Source organism: Hemicordylus capensis, chromosome 9 (assembly GCF_027244095.1).
Source record: "Hemicordylus capensis ecotype Gifberg chromosome 9, rHemCap1.1.pri, whole genome shotgun sequence".
NCBI classification, from domain to species: Eukaryota; Metazoa; Chordata; class Lepidosauria; order Squamata; family Cordylidae; genus Hemicordylus; species Hemicordylus capensis.
In genome coordinates this window covers 6,424,878-6,442,932 of record NC_069665.1, presented here as the reverse complement: position 1 = coordinate 6,442,932, position 18,055 = coordinate 6,424,878, and the positions used below count along the sequence as shown (strand labels likewise).

Below are 18,055 nucleotides of genomic sequence, written 5' to 3'. Positions count from 1 at the left end.
CTCATATATCAGTTTCACCTTTTAATTTGCATTACTGAAATTAATGGACTTTTGCATGATATTCTAATTTTCCGAGTTTCACCTGTAGAATAGAAGTGCCCTGCTGGATCGGGCCAAAGCATATGCATGCAAGCCAGCATGCAGTGGCCAACCAGATGCATCTGGAAGCCCACAAGTGAGAGGAAGAGGGCAACTGTCTCCTCCCCTGCTTCCCCCTAGTATATCTGATCCTGAAGGCATTATATAGCTAACAAACCTAGTAGCTGTTTACAGCTCTATCCTGTCCTAAAGTAAAGTGTGCCAACAGTGCCATCGAGTTGGTGTCAACTCCTGGCGACCACAGAGCCCTGTGGTTGTCCTTGGTAGAATACAGGAGGGGTTTACCACTGCCATCTCCCACGCAGATGAGATGATACCTTTCAACATCTTCCTATATCGCTGCTGCCCAATATAGGTGTTACCCATCATCTGGGAAACATACCAGGGGGAATCGAACCAGCAACCTCTAACTTGCTAATCTACAGGAACTCCATTTAACTTTTGCATGCCATTCCCACAAAGTCTTCCATCAACCACACAAAGTTTCTGCAGTACTCTCATGGAGAAGAGAGCTGGTCTTGTGGTAGCAAGCATGACTTGTCCCCTTAGCTAAGCAGGGTCCACCCTGGTTACATATGAATGGGGGACTAGAAGTGTGAGCACTGTAAGATATTCCTCTTAAGGGATGGAGCCACTCTGGGAAGAGCAGAAGGTTCCAAGTTCCCTCCCTGGCTTCTCCAAGATAGGGATGAGAGATACTCCTGCCTGCAACTTTGGAGAAGCCGCTGCCAGTCTGTGAAGACAATACTGAGCTAGATGGAACTAGATTTGGCTTATTTTAAGGCAAACTTTGGGTTACAGCCCATTTTACCCAGAAGTATACCCCTTGGGCCTTGGCAGCTCTGACCTATGGTCTGACTCAGTATATGGCAGCTTCCTATGTTCCTATGGGAGTCATGGCCCAGGATGCCTGGGTGATATTTCTTTAATTCAGGGCCTCTCAACCTTGGGTCCCCAGATGGTGTAGTTTGCTCAAAATAATAGGCTGAAATCCCAACCTCTATTACCCCATCCTCTTCCCACTAGATTTCTGGCTACTGGTGCAGAATGGTGTTGAAAGCACATAATCCCAGTGGAATGAAATTAACAGCACATTGGAAGAAAGCTAAGCAGAATCCGGAGAAGGCAAAGGCAGGTCTTTGGCCATGGCATCACCATTCCTTTGGAATGTCCTGCCTGGGGAGGTCCAGGCTATGAAGCCTCTCCTCTTCTGTGAAGCTTTGCCCTGAACCAGAGCACTCTCCAGATTACACGCTACAACAGGGTTAAAATGCCTCAACTTGGCAGGATCCTATTGAAAACTATCCCCAGAATCTCAAACTCCTACAACGGGGAGAATACAGCTGTTTTTCTGCCACAGACGGGCAACGTTGTAGCACAATAATGCAAAGATAAAATCCAAAATAAAGCATCAGAAATGTGAACGGCACCTTGCAGTCAGCGCAGGGAATGCATTGTCACAACACAGGGAGTACGGAAGCACAGTTAGCAAATCCATAGTGACACTGTGATAGGGTTTAATCTGGAAAGCGCCGCCCAGGTTTCATACTGTTCTGGTTTTGCCCTCTTGCCGTCCTTTTGAACCAGTAAATGTTCTGAAGAGGTTAACTTTTGTTATTAAACATGCTTATTTTGGGTTTAAGATGTTTAAGAATCCCATCTCGCCCACCCTGTGAGAGTGGGGGAAAAGTTAATTAATTGATTGATTGATTATTTATTTATTTATTCGATTTATATACCGCCCTTCCGAAATGGCTCAGGGCAGTTTACAATTAAAACAAAAAACATTAAAAACAATTAAAACAAAGATACAAATATAAATACCAATTTAAAACTGATTGATTGATTGGAGCTTGTAACCAAAGGTTCCCAACCTTGGGTCCCTCGATTTATTTATTTTTGTTAACTACAATTCCCATCATCTCTTGCCCAAGCCTTTGTGGTTGGGATAATTAATGGGAGGCATCAGCCAGCAGCATCTGGGGGCCCAAGGTTCGAGGCTCTGCAGCAATGGCCATTTCTTTCGCAAACTTCTGCACATTGTTCATAGGCACAAGGGGGAACCAGGAGCTTCCCTCCAAAACAGACACCCGGGGTGGGGTGCTGGTGCTGGGGATGTCAACACAAAGCAAACATACCCCCCAAGTTTTGAAGCCAGCCTCGGTCTCGACTCGACGACGAAGGCAGAGATCCTCGAGGACCGAGCGCAGGAGGACCAGGCAAGGAGCACAAAGAGCAAACCCCTCCCGCAGCCCGCCAGAATCGTCCTCCTTTCTCACCTGCAGCCGGCGCTCCCCGGAACAGCTCAAAGAGCAGCGAGCGGGGGCTGGCTGGCCGCGCGCGCCTTTTCTGCAGCCAGCGGGACTCCGCGTGGCCGCTGGCCACACCTGCGCAGCCTGGACTGCGCAGGCGGGCCCTGGGGAGCGGCTCACCTGGGCCAGTTAACTCCTTCATCCCCGGGGCAGACCTGGGGAAAGAGAGGCAAATGCTGGGCACACCTGAGATGGATATCAGCGGGGGAAGGCAAAGGGGCTTGCCTCGGGGCCAATGCTGTAGATTGTTCTCCCTCTCTCTCGCTCTCTTTTAAAGGTCAAAGTCAAGGGTGCCGTCGAGTTGATTTTGACTCTGACCAGGAATCAGAGCAAAGGAGAAAGGAAGAGTCCATGCAGACTGAGTCCATGCAGACTGCCCATTCTGAAGCGATTCCTGGAGATTCCCCACCTTGGGATATTCTCGTCCAATATTTATCACCACATCAAGCCATTAAAACCTCCAGGGTTGCGTTCCACAGTCACCAAATCATTGGTGCTGATTCTGGACCCATCCTGGAACATTGGCAACCCCAGCACCCAGCAAGAAGCATAAGATTTATTGGGGGGAGAGTAACGGGCCCTATCCACCCCCAGCACAATACCTTCAGTGACAGTTGCTGGTGTCTATCTTGTGTTTCTTTTTGGATTGTGAGCCCTTTGGGGTCAAGGATCCATCTTATTTATTTATTATTTCTCTGTGTAAACCACCCAGAGCCATTTTTGGAAGGGCGGTGTAGAAATCGAATGAATGAATGAAGAATGAATGAATGAATGAATAAGAGAAGGATGGAAGAAAGGATTCCCAAGCGTAAAACAAAACACCTTTTTAAACACTGTGTTCAAACCCATTGCCTAATGCAGGGGCTCTCAGTGCTACAGATCCTTAGCTGCACTGGTTGGCCACAGCACCTCGGGGTGGTGGGTGTTGTAGTCCAACAACATTTGGGGCACCAGGTTAGAAACCCCTACACAAGTGTCTTTCAGATTGAACCACACACACAGGAATGACTGGATTAATTAATAAAGGAGGGTTGAGGGGTGATGGAGATTAGTAATGGAGGGGTGAAATTGGGAAAAGCAGAGGATTAGTTTCTAATCTGCAGGATGGGGCCGTAGCTCAGCTTCCTAGGTTCCTATTTCTGGAGAAAGGTCCCAGGTTTCATTCCTGGAAGCATCTCCAGGTAGGACAGGGAAGGTTTTCTGCCTTGAAACCTTGGAAAGCTGCTGCCATTCAGTGTAGAGTCAGGGATTCCCAACGTTGGGTCCCCAGATGTTATTGGACTTCAACTCACATAATCCTTAGCCCCAGTGGCCTTTGGTTGGGGATTATGGGAGTTGAAGTACAATAACATCTGGGGACCCAACGTTGAGAATCCCTGGTGTAGATGATACTGAGTTAGATGGACCAGTGGTAGCTTCCGATGTTCCTATCAGATCAAGGGTTTCCAGCCTTGCATTCCCAGATGTCGTTCAACTACAATACCCATCGCCCTCAGCCAGAATAGTTTCAGCCAAGGTTGAGAACCCCCGGATTAGATGAATAATTGGAACGTCTGACTGGGCCGGATGTTTCTCGACTCCACTACTCACTAGGTGACTGAAAAGTCCTAAGTTGCCAGTGAACTGTGCAGGAGCAGGATTTCACCCCATTTTCTCTTCCGCACCCCCTACCTTTGACTTGCCACAGCCGAGAATATCTGCCGCAAAACAAACTATTTATTTTTTATTTTATTTATTGTTAAATTTATATACCGCCTTTCATTAAAGCAATCCCAAGGCGGTTTACAGCAAAAACAAATTTAAAACAAGATGGTTAAAAAGACAATTAAAATATTAAGTGGGGGGGAAATATTAAACAAATCTGATTAAAAAACTAGACTCTGTCTTAAGGTTTTCATCTTATATCGTAAGCAGAACTGCAGAAACCATCTGTCTTTATCCACACATTTTTATTATGAGTTAAAATTGATAATGAACGACCACAGGTATGAATTGTTTTTGAAATACCAACTGCAGTTGTACAAGGGGGTGTGGGTGGGGAAACCTTATAAATGTGCAGACTCGACACAGGGGTGTAGCAAGGTTTGAGTGGGCCCCAGGACAAAAGGTAAAGATGGGCCCCCTCCCCATCTTCTTTTCCAGAGAGGCAGGAGGGGGGGGAGCGGTTCCTCAGCTGGTGGGGGGCTCCCTGATGGTCCCAGGGACATTTTTCACCTCCTGTTCCCTGTTAGTGACTGTTCCCTGACTCCACATATCAATCAATCAATCAATCAATCTTTATTATGGTCATAGACCAGTACAAAGTATAAGACGATTTATGAATATGGTTAGAGAAATGGCGCAGTGGGGGTGGGGGGGAATGCTTGACTAACAAGCAGAAGGTTGCCGGTTCAAATCCCTGCTGGTACTATATCGGACAGCAGCGATCTACGGAGATGCTGAAAGGCACCATCTCAGACTGCACGGGAGGAGGCAATGGTCGACCCCTCCTGTATTCTACCAAAGACAACCACAGGGCTCTGTGGGCGCCAGGAGTTGAAATAGTCTCCAGGGCACACTTTACCTTTAGGAGGCATGAGAGGCATAACAGCAACCTTGCAAATAGTATAGCTATTGACAGTGTAGAACTATAAAGGCGGTGAGAGCTTTAAGAACAGGTTCAGCTAGTTTCATGGCTGAATGGGGATTTGAACTCGGGTCTCCCTGCTCCTAGTCCAGCACTCTAACCGCTACACCACACTGGCTCCATGCTGTTGCAGTGATAGAACTGCAGTAGCAGATACTATGTGATGAAGCGATAAAATTGTAGAAATATAAACATCATAAAAGCTGTTATATTAATAAAACAGTAAATGCATAGTCACAAAGCTGTTAGGCTGGTGGAGCACATGTCTTTCATGAGGCTGAATATTACATGGTCACTAAATATTGATCTGTATCCCAAAGAAAGACTTGTGTTCTCTGCTCTCTGGTGGGAAATAAGGTGGTGAAGAGCTCTTCATTCTTGTGCTCTACAATTACAATCCATTTAGCCACATGGTTTCCCCTTCCGCACTGAACTTCCGTGTGTTTATACACCCTGGAATTTAGGAGAACCCCCGGATTTTGGTTCCTCCACCCGGCTGCTAAATTCCAGCAGGATTTACGTGGATTTCAAATGTGCTGCCCAGATTGCCCGGATTTTACTCTGGATCCAATCACATGAGAGGGCAGAGAAGGAGGGTAAACAAATCTGTCACATAAATAAATAAATAAATAAATAAATAAATAAATAAATAAAGTAAGTGCGAATTAGTTGTCACCTAATTTGCATAATTTGCAAAGAAGGGCACCCGGATTTGTTAACCCTAAGTGGTACAGTCCTTCAGTTCCACACTGCCAAGATCAGAAGGGAATCAACAAAGGAAGCAGCGCAGACAGAAGTAGGGTATTTTCTGGCTAAAGTGACTACAGCAGTCAACTACTTCAGTTTGAGAGAGTAAGCTAGGTCACATGATCCCCACCTGTGTAGGTGGAGTACCCAGCAAAGGTAAGAGAGCCAGGTGCACTCCCGAACCAGGGTTGTGTGAACTCCAAAAGCTAGGTAGGAGAAGAGGGGAGTGGTCAGATGGGAAGTGAAAAATGGGTCAGATGGATGCACCTCTCCAGATTCACTCACCAGCATTTGGAACCTTAGAAAGATGCTGCCAGTCAGCGTAGATGATACTGAATGAGATGGATCAGTGGTCTGACTCAGTACAAGACAGCTTCCGATGTCCCTATCAGATTGGGGTCATTTGGGGTGGATGACAACATCATTATACAGTTAGATCTACCTGTAGAATCTCTTGGGCGCAAGTGGCTTCATGAGTGTTTGACCCACCTAACAGCAGTCCAGTTGGTGGGGACTAGAGACAGGGTCTTCTCGGTCTTCTCACTTGTCTTCTTGGTTGTGGCCTCTTGGTTTGGAATGCCCTCCTGGAATGCCAGCTCACTGGTTAACAGCCTGCTTGCAGGCTAGATTCAAGGTGCGCATTTAAAGCCCTAGACACCTTGGGGCCGGGATACCAGTCGAACCGCATTCACCCATGTGAACTAGTCAGGACCCTCTGCTTATCCTGTCAGCCCCTATTCATGGCCCCACCACTAACAGAGATCCACTTGGTGGGGACTAAAGACAGGGTCTTCTCAGTTGTGGCCCCTCGGTTTGGAATGCCCCCCTGGAAGAGCTTTGCCATGCTCACTCCCTCAGTGTTTTAAAAAAACCCACCACAAAACATATCTTTTTAAAGATGCGTTTTAATGTCTTATCTGCTGCTTATAGTCTGGTAGGTCCTTTAATTTTTTAGTTCTTAGTTTTTAGCTGTTTATTAATAACCTTTAATGTGAAACTTTAAAAATCTGTCATTTTAAATGTGGTTTTAGCTTGGTCTTTTCACTTCTTCAATGTTATTAATCTTTTACTTTAGATTATATCTATTTTATTAACCTGAGCCACCCCAAGCAGAAGTGTACTGGAGGGATGAGGCACAAATATCATCGATTGATTGATTGATGCCAAAGAGGAAACCTGAGAGCAAGACTGGACTTCCATTCAACCCCCAAAGAGACTTCCAGTGGCCAAATAGACTTAAATGGACTCTCCGGAACTTGGGTCTGGTCTCCCCTTCTGAACGTCTAAGTGAAGAAGATGGATGGTTTGATCGATGGTTTGATATCGGTAGAGAGCCTGTGTGAAGATGGCCATGACATCATCTTGCATCATCACGACCCGCTTCCGACATTCTTCTGGCCCCCACCCCACCAGCTGCAGGTTGCCATAGGGACCGCGATAAACAATGACGCATCATCGCGCTTCAGTTGCCCACTCCCTAACCGACTTTCCAGCGGTTAAGGACGAGTACGGACAGCAGGCTCCTCTCACTGGAGAGCTTGCCTGGTCTGCTCTCACCGGAGAGATCAGCTTCTTGTCGTCGTCGTTGTTTTAGTTGTCCAGTGGACTTCTTTAGACGTTGACAGTCATCATGGCAGGTAGGAAATGGTGCCATCCAGGAGGAAAAAGAAAGGGAAGGTTGTGAGTTGGTGTCGATTCCTGGAGACCACAAAGCCATGTGGTTTTCTTGGTAGAATAAAGGAGGGACTCGGTGGCAACTCATTTGGATGGATTGTGCCCTGTGTCTGCTCTTGGGTCACATTTCCCTTGCTTTCCTTTATCTGACTTTATACCACACCTTCCCTTTCCAGTTTGTTCTACCTTCTGTCCAAAGAGGTTATCCCCTTTCCCCAGCCTTTTAATATAGTTCATTCTTATCTGGAAACATCGATGGCCCCTTCCAAAGTCTTACAGGCACGAGACAAGGAAGTCAACAATCTAAATTTTGCCAGTAGGGGTGACCATGCATAACAGAGGCGGTAGGGGGCAGTGTTTCCTCAAACAGGGATGCCCAGGTGTTGTTCACTGCAACTCCCAGCATCCCCAGCTGCAATGGCTTTCGGCTAGGGATTCTGGGCATTGTGGTCAACAACATCTGGGAATCCCTGTTCGAGGGAGGCAATGGTCATTGAGAGGGAGGCTACAGCAAGGCCTGTTTGAAGTACTCCATTTCCATTCAGAAAGAGGAGTGCCCTCTAACTCTAACAGGGAGGGGGCTCTTTCTGCTGAAAAGACCCACAAAGTCAGTCCCTGCTTGAGTGACTGCAGGCTTTTCAAAGAGCTTCTTGAAATGGCCCCACAGGAAAACATCTGCCATGGTGCTTATGTGACATATGAAGGGCACAGAAGGGGTGAATCTCAAAGGCTTAATGGAGAAAGTGGACCTAGAACTAGAATCAGAAAGGTGGGGTGGGAGAATTCATGATGCAATAATTCATGCAGGACAGAAATGACATCAGGGTTGAAAAAGGAAGATGAAAATTATTCAGAGTCATTTGTGAATGAATTACGTTTCTTGTCAGTCCTAATCAGAATCCTAATGAAGGGGAATGTAATAGGGGTGTGTTTGAACGAGTGTCCAGGACTGTGCTGAGTATCCAAAAGAATCGACTCCTGCTTGGGAGAGGCTTTCCATGGGCAGAATGGGTGTAAAGGGGTTCTTTCACTGGTTCTGCTTAATTTCCTCCCCGGTTCCCCTGGGAGGGCCTCTTTCCTCCCAGGGCTGCCCCTTCAGCTCAGGCCAACTGCCTCTCACTCTGGAATCCGATTCGAACCACAACATTCTCTGGCCTCCTGGAACCAAGAGTGCTCAGAGGGGAGCAGATTTCTCCATGCTCTGCATCCCCCAGGTCCCAGACAAAGTTCTTAGCATCTTTGGTTAAAGCAGGCCTGCTCAGCTTTGGCTCCCCAGCTCTTTTTGGACTACAACTCCCATAATCCCCAGCCAGCCACAGCGGCCAACAGCCAGGGATGATGGCAGCTGTAGGCCTACATCGACAGGAGGGCCAGTGTTGAGCAGTTGGGGGAACCCCAGAACCTTGGAGAGCGACTCTTTGCTGTTGCAGACCATAGCAGGGGAGAGACAAGTGCCCTGACTGTGGCAGCTGCATGCACATCATCCACCTAATCTGGCCTGCTCAAACTCAATGAGATGCAGGAGCCCCTCTGGAAGTCCTCCAGGACTAAGAGGCGGAGCGGGGCATGAGTGCCGCTAGTTCTCCACATCAGGGTTGTTGGGCTTCCTCACCTGAAGAGTGGGACAATACTCCGAGCGTCCCAGCAGGGAGGTGGGCGCCTCCTTCCAAGTGACTGAAGCCATGGGTTCAGAGGGAGGCCTCGGGACAATTGGGTAGTTGCCTCTTCCCTTCCCATCAGCAAGGCATCAGTTGGGCCTCCTTTGCAGGGCTGTTGTAGGAATGACAGAAATCAAGGTGCCCCCTTCCTTTTTCTTACAGATGAGTCGACTGAAAAGAGGCCGTCTGCTGGCTCTGCCTGTACGAGCGCGAGCTCGGCCGGGGAAGGAGGCGGTTCGCCCAGCAGCTTCCTCGAGACACCGACGGCGACCATTGGTTCCACCTCCATGTGGTCCTCTGTCTCTGACCTCTCCCTTCAATCCATCGAAGGGAGGGACAGCAGGGACCACAGCCACCCAGCAGAGGGAGATCTGCAGAAGCCGCAGCGGGAGCACCAGTGGCCTGGCTCGCCGGCGGCATCCCCCTACCATCTCCCCGGACCCTTCTTTGGGCCGCTGGCCCCCAGCCGTCCCACTGCGGACCCCATGGCCCAATTGTTTGGCCATCCATCCATTGGCCAGCTGCGACCTCCAGAGCCGGAAGATTTCCCACCACTCTTGCATAGGGTGAGGGAGGCTCCTGGCTACAGACATGCCACGCTGGGCCCCATCCCTCCTGCGGAGACAACATCTCTGGCCCAGCTTGCCCCCATCCCTCCTGCTGCAAGAACATCTCTGGCCCAGCCGGCCAGGGCGGACCCGGCGCGCAAGATGAATCTGGTCCTGCTGGCCCACCGGCTGCAATCAGAAGGCAGCACCACCACCGCTGCCGCTGGGGGGTTCCGGCCAGCCCCACCGGATCAGCCCAGGAGCGGCAAGCCGACGGACATTCGATGTGCATCCAGAGGTTTGTGCTGATGCTGGGAAAGGGGCGTCCTGCCGCCTAGGGCTCCCTGTGTCCTTCCCATGTGTCTGGAGCAATCCTTCTCCTGAGGCCATGGTATTCGAAATATATTCTTCGGAGCCCTGATCTTCTCCAGGGAGGAAGAAGATCAAGAAGCATTCCTCGGCTCTTTGCCAAGAGGGCCAACAATTCTCCCCATAGACAGCTCTCCCACCACGGCCCCTCATCCCTTTAGCCATGGCGCTGCATTTCTAGAGTACGCCATCTGCTCCCACTCCACACAGGGGGGACACCTTTCCAGGCCTGGCCATAGGAATAGAGCATGTATTTTGAAACATAGCCCAGGGTTTTGGGAAATGTGCAAATGGCATGAAGGACTGAAATCCACCACCTCCCCTTACGACACGGCAGGGCTGGCTCTGGATCTGATCCTGACCCATCCCCTGGTTGTCCTCCCTCCTTCTCTTTCAGTCTTGATTCCTGCCACTGAGCAGCCACTAGCCATCCAAATCAAGGAGACTGCAACTAAGAAAGCAGAAGGCTTCCGCACCAGTGCTGCCCCAAGAATGAAGATCCCAGAGTTGGGACCATACAGAGGTGGGTGTGCACCATTGTGGGGGAATGACATCCCCGTGACTGACCCCAGCAGCCCTTCGAGAACCTTGTGCTAAGAGAGTTGAACAGTGGAGGTCTGATGTGGGTTGGGGGGAATGCCACTCCCTCAGCATCTGTGCCTTGGGATGGGGAAAAGCTGCCCACAAAGAATGAGCCCAGATCCGGCCTTTGGGACCCCATTCCTTTGCAACTCTTCTCCATTGAAATGTTTTCATGATTAGAACTTGCCTGGAAGTTACAGACTTGCTCCGTCATTTCCCAAAAAACTGACTTCTCCTCTTCCTTTCTAGCAGGGACCCAGGAGCGCCACCCACCATCTCCTCCCCAGCTGCAGGGTCGAGGAATGGCCAAGGGAGGAACAGCCCCGCCCACTGGGGAGATTCAGCTGCGCCCTAAGGGCCCTCCAGATCGGAAGAAGCTCCTTGTTCCCAAGCAGCAGTTGCTTCCGGAATTCCTCTTCCCGCCTCCTCCACCAGAGAAAACCAAAGTGCTCGCCAAGGGAACGGCTTCCCACCTGGTAGCCCCAGGAGAGAAGGACACCCAATGTGCCAAGCCAAGGCAGTAGCTCTTGACTTTTTGCCCCCCATCTGCTTGGCGCCCAAAAAGGCCAAGGACCGCTCATATGGGGAGTTGGTGGGCAGGAAACTCCCTGCAGAGAACAATGGAAAGAGGGCAAGGGCAGCAGGGGCAGAGAGCGTCCCAGCACCGAAGGTGCCACGGGGAAGCCCAAAGGCTGAGGGGAGATCAGGAGAGACGGCCAAAGCACCCCTGGACCAGAAGGAAGGGAGAACCATGCAGAAGATCCCCACTTGCCATCTGGAGCTGGCCGTCCAACCCCATCTGCCCACCAAACCAGCAGGTAGAATGCCAGGCCAGAAGCTGCTGAAAATGCCTCAGGTCCTGCCAGGAAGGGGGAAAGCACGGCTGCTACCACCTGAAGCCGAAGCTGGGGACACCAAGAGGCAGAAAGTGGGGGCAGAGTCCAGTGGATCCGCCCAGACGGTGCCCCCGACTCCGAGGAGCAGCCTGGCCAGAATGATGCGGGACTCTGTGCAGGTGTTCCATGCCCTGGGGGCCCCGGCAAAATCCAAGAGTGCAGAGGGACATCCTGGGCAGAGCATGCCCCAAAAGACACCAGCGATGTCCATGGGAAGGCCACCGTCGGGAAGCATAGCCGAGCCTCCACCAAAGCCTTTGGCAGCCCTGCCAAGCAGACCAGCGGGGAAGGCACCGCCCAGCTCCATGGCCAGGCCAGCAGCCATGCCGATGGCCAACCTCCCCCCTAGCTCCCTGGCCCACCCACAATCAATGCCAGTGTGGAGGCCGCCAGGATCCCGTCCCTTCATGCTCCGGCCCTCCTCCCTTGCGCAGGCAAATACTTTGCGAATGCAGTGTCTTGCTGGGAGGACATTTGGCCAGCCCCCGCCGGCCCCTCAACCACAGCCACAGCCTTGGGGTCCCACACCAACCCACCGACCCGTCCTCCCTGCCCACCAAGCCTCCACGGAGCATCCGGTCCTTCCACCTGGTCCCCAGAGCACGAGAGCAGAGCAGGAGTTTAAGGGGGACACGTTCATCCCTTGGAGGACGCCCCCGGCCCACCTGGAAGTCTCCCGGCCCATTACGGAGGAGCAACGGCCCGTCCGGGAGCTGATGCGGCGGCAGGCACAAAGAGCGAGGGAGGAGGCGGCTCAGTGGACATCAGCCGGCCGGAAGCAGTAATTCGTGGAGCGGGAGGAGGAAATGAACATCTCCCTTCAGTCTGGCTACCCCTGGCGCCACTGAGAGGCAAGTCTCGTCTCTCGCTGGGTGTCCTCCTAAGCAGCAGGACTGGAGATGGCCGGTCTTCTCCTTCACGGGCAATGATCGGTGCTCTTCTTTCCCTGATTGCTGCTGGCAGGGGGCAGGAAGGGCAATTAAACCCCTTCCTAAAAGGGGCCGTCCTTTCACTACCTCCTTCAGTCGACCCTTGAAGGGTCCAAGGAAGGCTCCAACATTCCTGGATTCCATCCTTGATCGCAGCACCTTTTAAACAGCGGGGAGAAAAGTCGTGGCTGTAGTTCCCTCTATTAAAAGCGCTTTTCATGATCTCAGGGCTTCCCAGTTCACTTTCTTCAACCTCTCATGTTTCTTGAGTCTATTTTATGTTTGCAACGAATGAAAAGAATTCAGCTTACTCACAGTATATTACAACTTCCCCGCTCCCATATGATCGCAAGTTTATATAACTTCATTTTTAAAATCAGTAAATCTTAACATTTTACGTGTTATCTTCTGGTGTTGATAATTTTTTAATGATGTTGTTTTAACATTAGTACAGATTGGGTTGAGGGTTCTGGTATAGAGGTTAAGGCTAGAGTTCTGCATCTTCGATGACAAGAGTATGTCTTTCTTTTGTATTTTGCTTAGGTCCTTTTGCGAAGAGCCAGACAAGCTGCCCCCAAGAAAGAGAAGCAAGCCACACGGAATGCCCCTCCCCTTTGCCTTGTGAGGAGGGGAGGGAGCTTGTCCCAGCCACACTCTGCATGAGATGCGAAAGACACCTGATTGGCCCATTCCGTTTTGGGGGTGGGGCTTGGGCCCTTGTTGGGTTTTCCCCGCCCCCGCTCTACAGTTCGGGCCGAGCATCCGTGGAGGAAGGAGCTCTTTCATCGGCGGCCGTTTTAGCGGCCTGCGGGGCATCGGCCTGCGGCTGGAGTGCGGCGGCATCGGCCCCGCGGCGGCGCCGTTCGGCGGCATCTTCGGGGCTTGGGGCCCTTGGTTTGTCCGGGTTGGTCCTTCCTGGCCTGGGGCGTATTGGGTGGCCTAGCTGGGCGGGACTGGTGGCTGCTCCGATTGGTGGCACTTATTTGGGAACCTGCCGCTCCCTGCCGTTGGGTGGGGGTGTTGGTTGGCCTTGGGGTTACTGGCATTTTTCGTGTCCCTCTTCTCTTCAGTTGGCTTCTTTGGGGGTTCGGAGTGGGGGTCTCTCAGGAGGGCAGTGAGTGGCTCTCTGGGCGCTCTTCTCTCCACGCCTATCATGTTCTTTTGCCCATTGAGTATTCTGGGTTGTTTTTGATGGCATTGGGGGGTTGGTTATTCTGGGCCCCTGCAATTTGCCCACATGCCTAGGAAAGCCAAGGAGAAAACTGGTGGTCAGCCTATCAGGCAGCCCAAGCGGCCTGTACCTCCACCTTCTTCCTCTGATGAGGATGATGAGGAGATGGTTCTAATTAGGGGCCTGAACAACAGAATGGAAGCTCTGGAGAAGGCCAAGGCTTCCTTTCTGTTGGAAGCAAGGGTGCTGGCCCGTCTGGAGCGCCGAAGAACGCTGACGCACACGTGGTGCTGCTAGAACACAGTTATGAAAATCTCTCTCTGACAGGTTAGGAGCTCTTGAAAAGGGCGAGGGCCCGCCCAGCCCACTGCTGCCTGCAGAGCCGGCTGATCCTGTATTGCCAGTGCCTGGCGTTCCCATTCCTGAGATGGCTTCTCCTGCGGTTCCGGAATCCCCGCTGCCATTGGATCAACCCCGTGTGGATCCATCTTTGCCTCCTCCCCCGGGTGAGTCTATTGCACCGACACCGCCCGGTGGCACCAGTCAGTTGCCCTCTGGACCCTGGCCGATGCCTGCCATGGGTGGATGGGGACCAGCCCCATTTTGGGCACCTTACACACAGCCTTGGGGCGTGGGTCCTCCGTTGGGTTTTCCGGTGATCACTGCAGGGCTCCAAGGGGCGGCAGAGCAGGTGTGGCTGGGTAACAGGCCGGCTTTGGCCCCTGTAGGGGGCGGCTCTGTAACTTTGCCGACAGCAATCTCAGGTGCAGGGGGGACCTCTAGGTTTTACCCCATGGGAATTTTGCCTTTCCCCCAGCACGCCCCTTATGGTGCTATGCGGCTGCCCTTGGGTGACCATCTGCTCCCGGCTGTGTTGTTCGTCTGGCGGCCACCAGCGACCCTTCGATTTGTCCGGTGGCTGCCTTACGGCATAACCTGGGCCCTTTCCAGAGGGCTGCCTTTTTGTGCACAAGGACAAGACACCCCTCACCCAGTATCAGTTCCTGGCAGTCATACAAAGGGCCTTGACCTTGGCCGGGGTTCCCTTGGAGGAACTTACACTGTTCTCCTTTCGGACTGGGGTTGCCACCATGGCTGCTCGCATGTCGTTCAAAGGATAGGGTGATGGAAGTCCTCGGTGGTGCGGCGCTACGTGCGCTGAATGGAAGTTGGCGGTGCCCGCTCTGACCTTTTGTTTTCTTGGCAGGTGCTGGCAGAGCAGCGGCTCCTGTTCAGGTCCTGGTTTGCGGCCATTCGTGGGTCTTGGGGGCCTTCAAGAGAGCCAGCTCATAACATTGGAGCACCCATTTGGGTTTTGGAAAGCATGCTTCAGTTTCTTGGTTGGGTAGGAGGGGCATGTTATGGAGCCAGTTGCTCCCGGCCATTTGGGATGATTGAGCTAGGTTCCCTGGGCCTGATGTCATTGTGATTCACTTGGGGGGAAACGATTTGGGCAGGCGGGCTGGTCTCTCTCTTATTATTATTATTTCCCCGCCCCAGCTCTTCCGTTTGGGCTGAGCATCCCCCTCCCTCCCTTCCCTGGAGCAGAGCGGGTCTAGTGACTGGTCGCCCTTCGGGGGCCGAGTAGGAATTTTTGGCTCTCAACGCATTGGCCACTGTTGGGGGTTTTTCCGCCTACTCCGTTCTGCGTTTGGGGTTTGAGTTAGAATTAGGCTGGTCACACTGGCAGGAGCAGTGCGGGCTGGGTGGAGTTTGAGGGATGGAACATGGGTGAGCACCCTTGGATATTTCAGAGGTGGGTTGGCAATCGCTCCCTTGCGGTTTGTGCGGCCCAGGGGGGAAGAGTTTGCCATGAAACCAGCTTCAGGGCTTCACCAACCCTTGGGCTGAGCGGTCCAGGGTGGATGAAGCTCTAGAAGTATACAGACCCTCTTTCTTAAAGGGTTGGCCTTGAAGGAATTGGGCAGCTTTTACCTGCCTGTTTCCTGAGCCAGGGTGTGTCGCCCTCAAAGGTGCAGGGAAGGGCAAGGAGCCCTAACCCGGCCTTCTTAGGCCCGCACTGTTGTTTTGGGGGCTGATTAATCCCCTTGGATCCAGTCCGCCATGCTTGGTTGTTATTAGTTAATAAAGTTGTGTCCCTTTTCACCCAAACTATGTCTCTGTGTCTTTTGGGGGCTGGGGGCTGGGGACAAGCCACGCTTCTCTTCAGCTGCCGGGGTCCAGGCCTCTGGATGGAGCTCACTTTTTCAGTCCACAATAGGTTTCATTGGTTAGCACCAGTTAGCACTCATCCCTATGGATGAGGCCATCAGTGATTAACTAGCCAACTAATTGGATTGGCTTCTAAACAAAGTTCTTGATACATTTGTGGTAGTCTTTTTCTTATTCTTAAATTCAATTGACCAGAGAAAAACTGTATTTAATTACAGATTACTTTACTCCACTGCTTTCCTTTATCTCCCCCTCCCCCCCGCCCCCAGTTTGCCTTGAAGCAATCATTCAATACTTTTTGGTAGATAATATGCTGGACACCCACACGATATAGAAGCCAGAGAGATTCAGGTTAAATTTGATGCCCAGAATTGACAGGGTTGCCACTTTTCAGTTATCATACCTTTTCCTTTGGACTTTACTTAGAAAGGACATTTGGTTGGATCAGATCACTATGATGATAAGATGGTATTTTATTCGTGGATAATAAGTTTGCAAAATAAGTTTGCAAAATTGTTCTTATTAGTGGATATAGTAAGTTTGGAGATGGAGCCTATTCTTTTGATTTTATACTATTCTTATTTTCTTTTTCCTTACTTTTTACTCTTTGCATTCTGAAAACCAATCCAATCTGTTTTACAAAAGAGAGAGAGAGAGAAATTGTCATGACCTGGATGGTGGGTTCTCCCCCCATTGGGGGAAGAGGTGGAGAGTTCAGGGGATGATGAGCCAGGCTGGGAGGTCCCTACAACCAAGACCTCCGGTGACCAGGCTCTGCCAGGACTCCCACAGCAGGACAACCAGAGCCATAAGCCCCCACCAAGACCCAAGGATACAGCCCTTCCTTCACTCTCTGACACAGGCGATTCCCCAGAGGATTAGTCAGCCCCATTCGAGGTCCCCAGCCCCACCAGAACTAGACCTGAGAAAACTGAGTAAGGTCCCTTTAAGCAACTGAGCCATCCCCAGGGGAGGAGAGGGGCCAATCCACTCTACCTGGGCAGCACCCAGAAGCCTCCCCTTATGTTGCTATAACCAGCTCTTCTAGGACCATGTTTGGGGCTAGCCAAGGTCCTGAAGCTTTTGCCCGCGGAGCTGTCCAATGGATGTGTCCTTCCTGAATCCATGCCATGCCAGAGACCCCGGCTCAGGAGAGAAATTCCCTCCAGAGATGCCAATGGATTGGGGCCTGAGGGGACATTTGTACCAATAAGCCAGGAGAGGGTTTGGGCCAGTGGGGTAAAAAGATTGGTGTGGAGGTGGGGTGTGTGGAGAGGAAGATTGGGAGAGGGAGAGGGAGAGGTTTGGAATCTGGTGGAAGGCGCCCACACTTACCTTGCACTTACCACACTTACATTACCCCCAGCAACAGCTGTGGAAACAGACACCATTTCCCAAACCTAATGCTCAGAGTGAACTAAGCTTGCATCCTGTGGCAGGGAGTTCTATACGGTGGGTGCTGTCGCAGAGAAAGTGGTGCTGTCTCACGTGGCCCTCTCAAGCGAATCTCAGAAAGCAAAGGAGCATGTCAAAGGGTCTCCTCTGAGGAGCGTCATGGGCAAGGAGCCTCATATGGGGGGAGGGGGCAGCATTCCTTAAAGTGCCTTGTCACCAAACTGGTTTTATTTTATTTCGTTCTGTTTTATTTTATTGCATTTATACACTGGTTCCAGGTGAACCTCCCAAAGCGGTTTACAAAAATCTTAGCTATAGAACAATAGATCAAGCCACATGTTTCCATCTTTAAGGTGAACGGACAGGATGTTGTCCCGGGGGCGGGTCATGGCAGAGGAAACAAGTGAAGAGGCTCAGGAGGCAGAAGTGTCCAGTGGCGGTGATGGCAGTGGCGGTGGTGGCGGGATAGAGTGTTCTCCGGTGCACCCTGACTCTCCCAGAGGTATTCCCTGCCCCGCTGCCTCCTTAGGGAACACTGAATATCCTGATTGGCACAACCGCTAATTGGCACATTGCACGGTCAGCAGTTCATCCTTCCTTGTTCTCCACAGTGCTGAAGGGAGAATGAGGATGTGAGACTTCCTTGGGGGAAAAGGATGGGTTAGACAGGGATCTGAAACCTGGGTCCCCAGATGTTACATAGGAACATAGGAAGCTGCCATAGATTGACTCAGTCTCTTGGTCCATCTAGTTCAGTATGGTCTACCCAGACACCCAGACTGGCAACGGCTTCTCTAAGCTTGCAGGCAGGAATCTCTCTCAGCCCTATCTTGGAGATGCTGCCAGGGAGAGAACCTTTTTTTTTTTTTTAGCATTA

The 18,055-nt window shown here is 51.4% G+C and overlaps 3 protein-coding genes across 17 annotated transcripts in view; 2 read left to right on the top strand and 1 right to left on the bottom strand.

Annotated features, from left to right (window-relative positions):
• LOC128334268 (F-box/LRR-repeat protein 8-like) overlaps nt 1-18,055 on the bottom strand; it is a 60,873-nt gene that overhangs the window by 18,425 nt on the left and 24,393 nt on the right. For 2 of the 13 annotated variants that reach the window (XM_053270826.1, XM_053270835.1), the window contains exons 1-2: nt 2,379-2,461; nt 1,530-1,769 (exon numbers count right to left, since the gene is read on the bottom strand). The exons of 2 other annotated variants lie outside the window; for them this stretch is intronic. Coding sequence is in view for 2 of the 11 variants with exons in the window: in XM_053270835.1 (XP_053126810.1) it covers nt 1,530-1,597 (68 nt within the window). In the remaining 9 variants the exon portion in view is untranslated. 9 more of the 13 variants (XM_053270834.1, XM_053270825.1, XM_053270823.1 and 6 more) reach the window with 8 other exon arrangements.
• Nucleotides 7,090-11,181, top strand: LOC128334270 (uncharacterized). 2 transcript variants are annotated; one of them, XM_053270839.1, is made up of 4 exons: nt 7,090-7,421; nt 9,279-9,962; nt 10,431-10,556; nt 10,865-11,181. In XM_053270839.1, the coding sequence occupies exons 1-4, from the start codon at nt 7,415-7,417 to the stop codon at nt 11,137-11,139; spliced, it is 1,092 nt and encodes a 363-aa protein (XP_053126814.1). In that variant the 5' UTR covers nt 7,090-7,414; the 3' UTR covers nt 11,140-11,181. The 2 variants fall into 2 exon arrangements, with proteins under 2 accessions (XP_053126814.1, XP_053126815.1); XM_053270840.1 differs by lacking the exon at nt 7,090-7,421 and adding an exon at nt 8,958-9,110.
• On the top strand, nt 12,230-15,717 carry LOC128334271 (formin-2-like). Of its 2 annotated transcripts, XM_053270843.1 has the most exons (4): nt 12,230-12,362; nt 12,984-13,344; nt 13,939-14,117; nt 14,819-15,717. In XM_053270843.1, the coding sequence occupies exons 2-4, from the start codon at nt 13,100-13,102 to the stop codon at nt 14,902-14,904; spliced, it is 510 nt and encodes a 169-aa protein (XP_053126818.1). In that variant the 5' UTR covers nt 12,230-12,362; nt 12,984-13,099; the 3' UTR covers nt 14,905-15,717. The 2 variants fall into 2 exon arrangements, with proteins under 2 accessions (XP_053126818.1, XP_053126817.1); XM_053270842.1 differs by lacking the exon at nt 14,819-15,717 and having other exon boundaries at nt 13,939-14,793.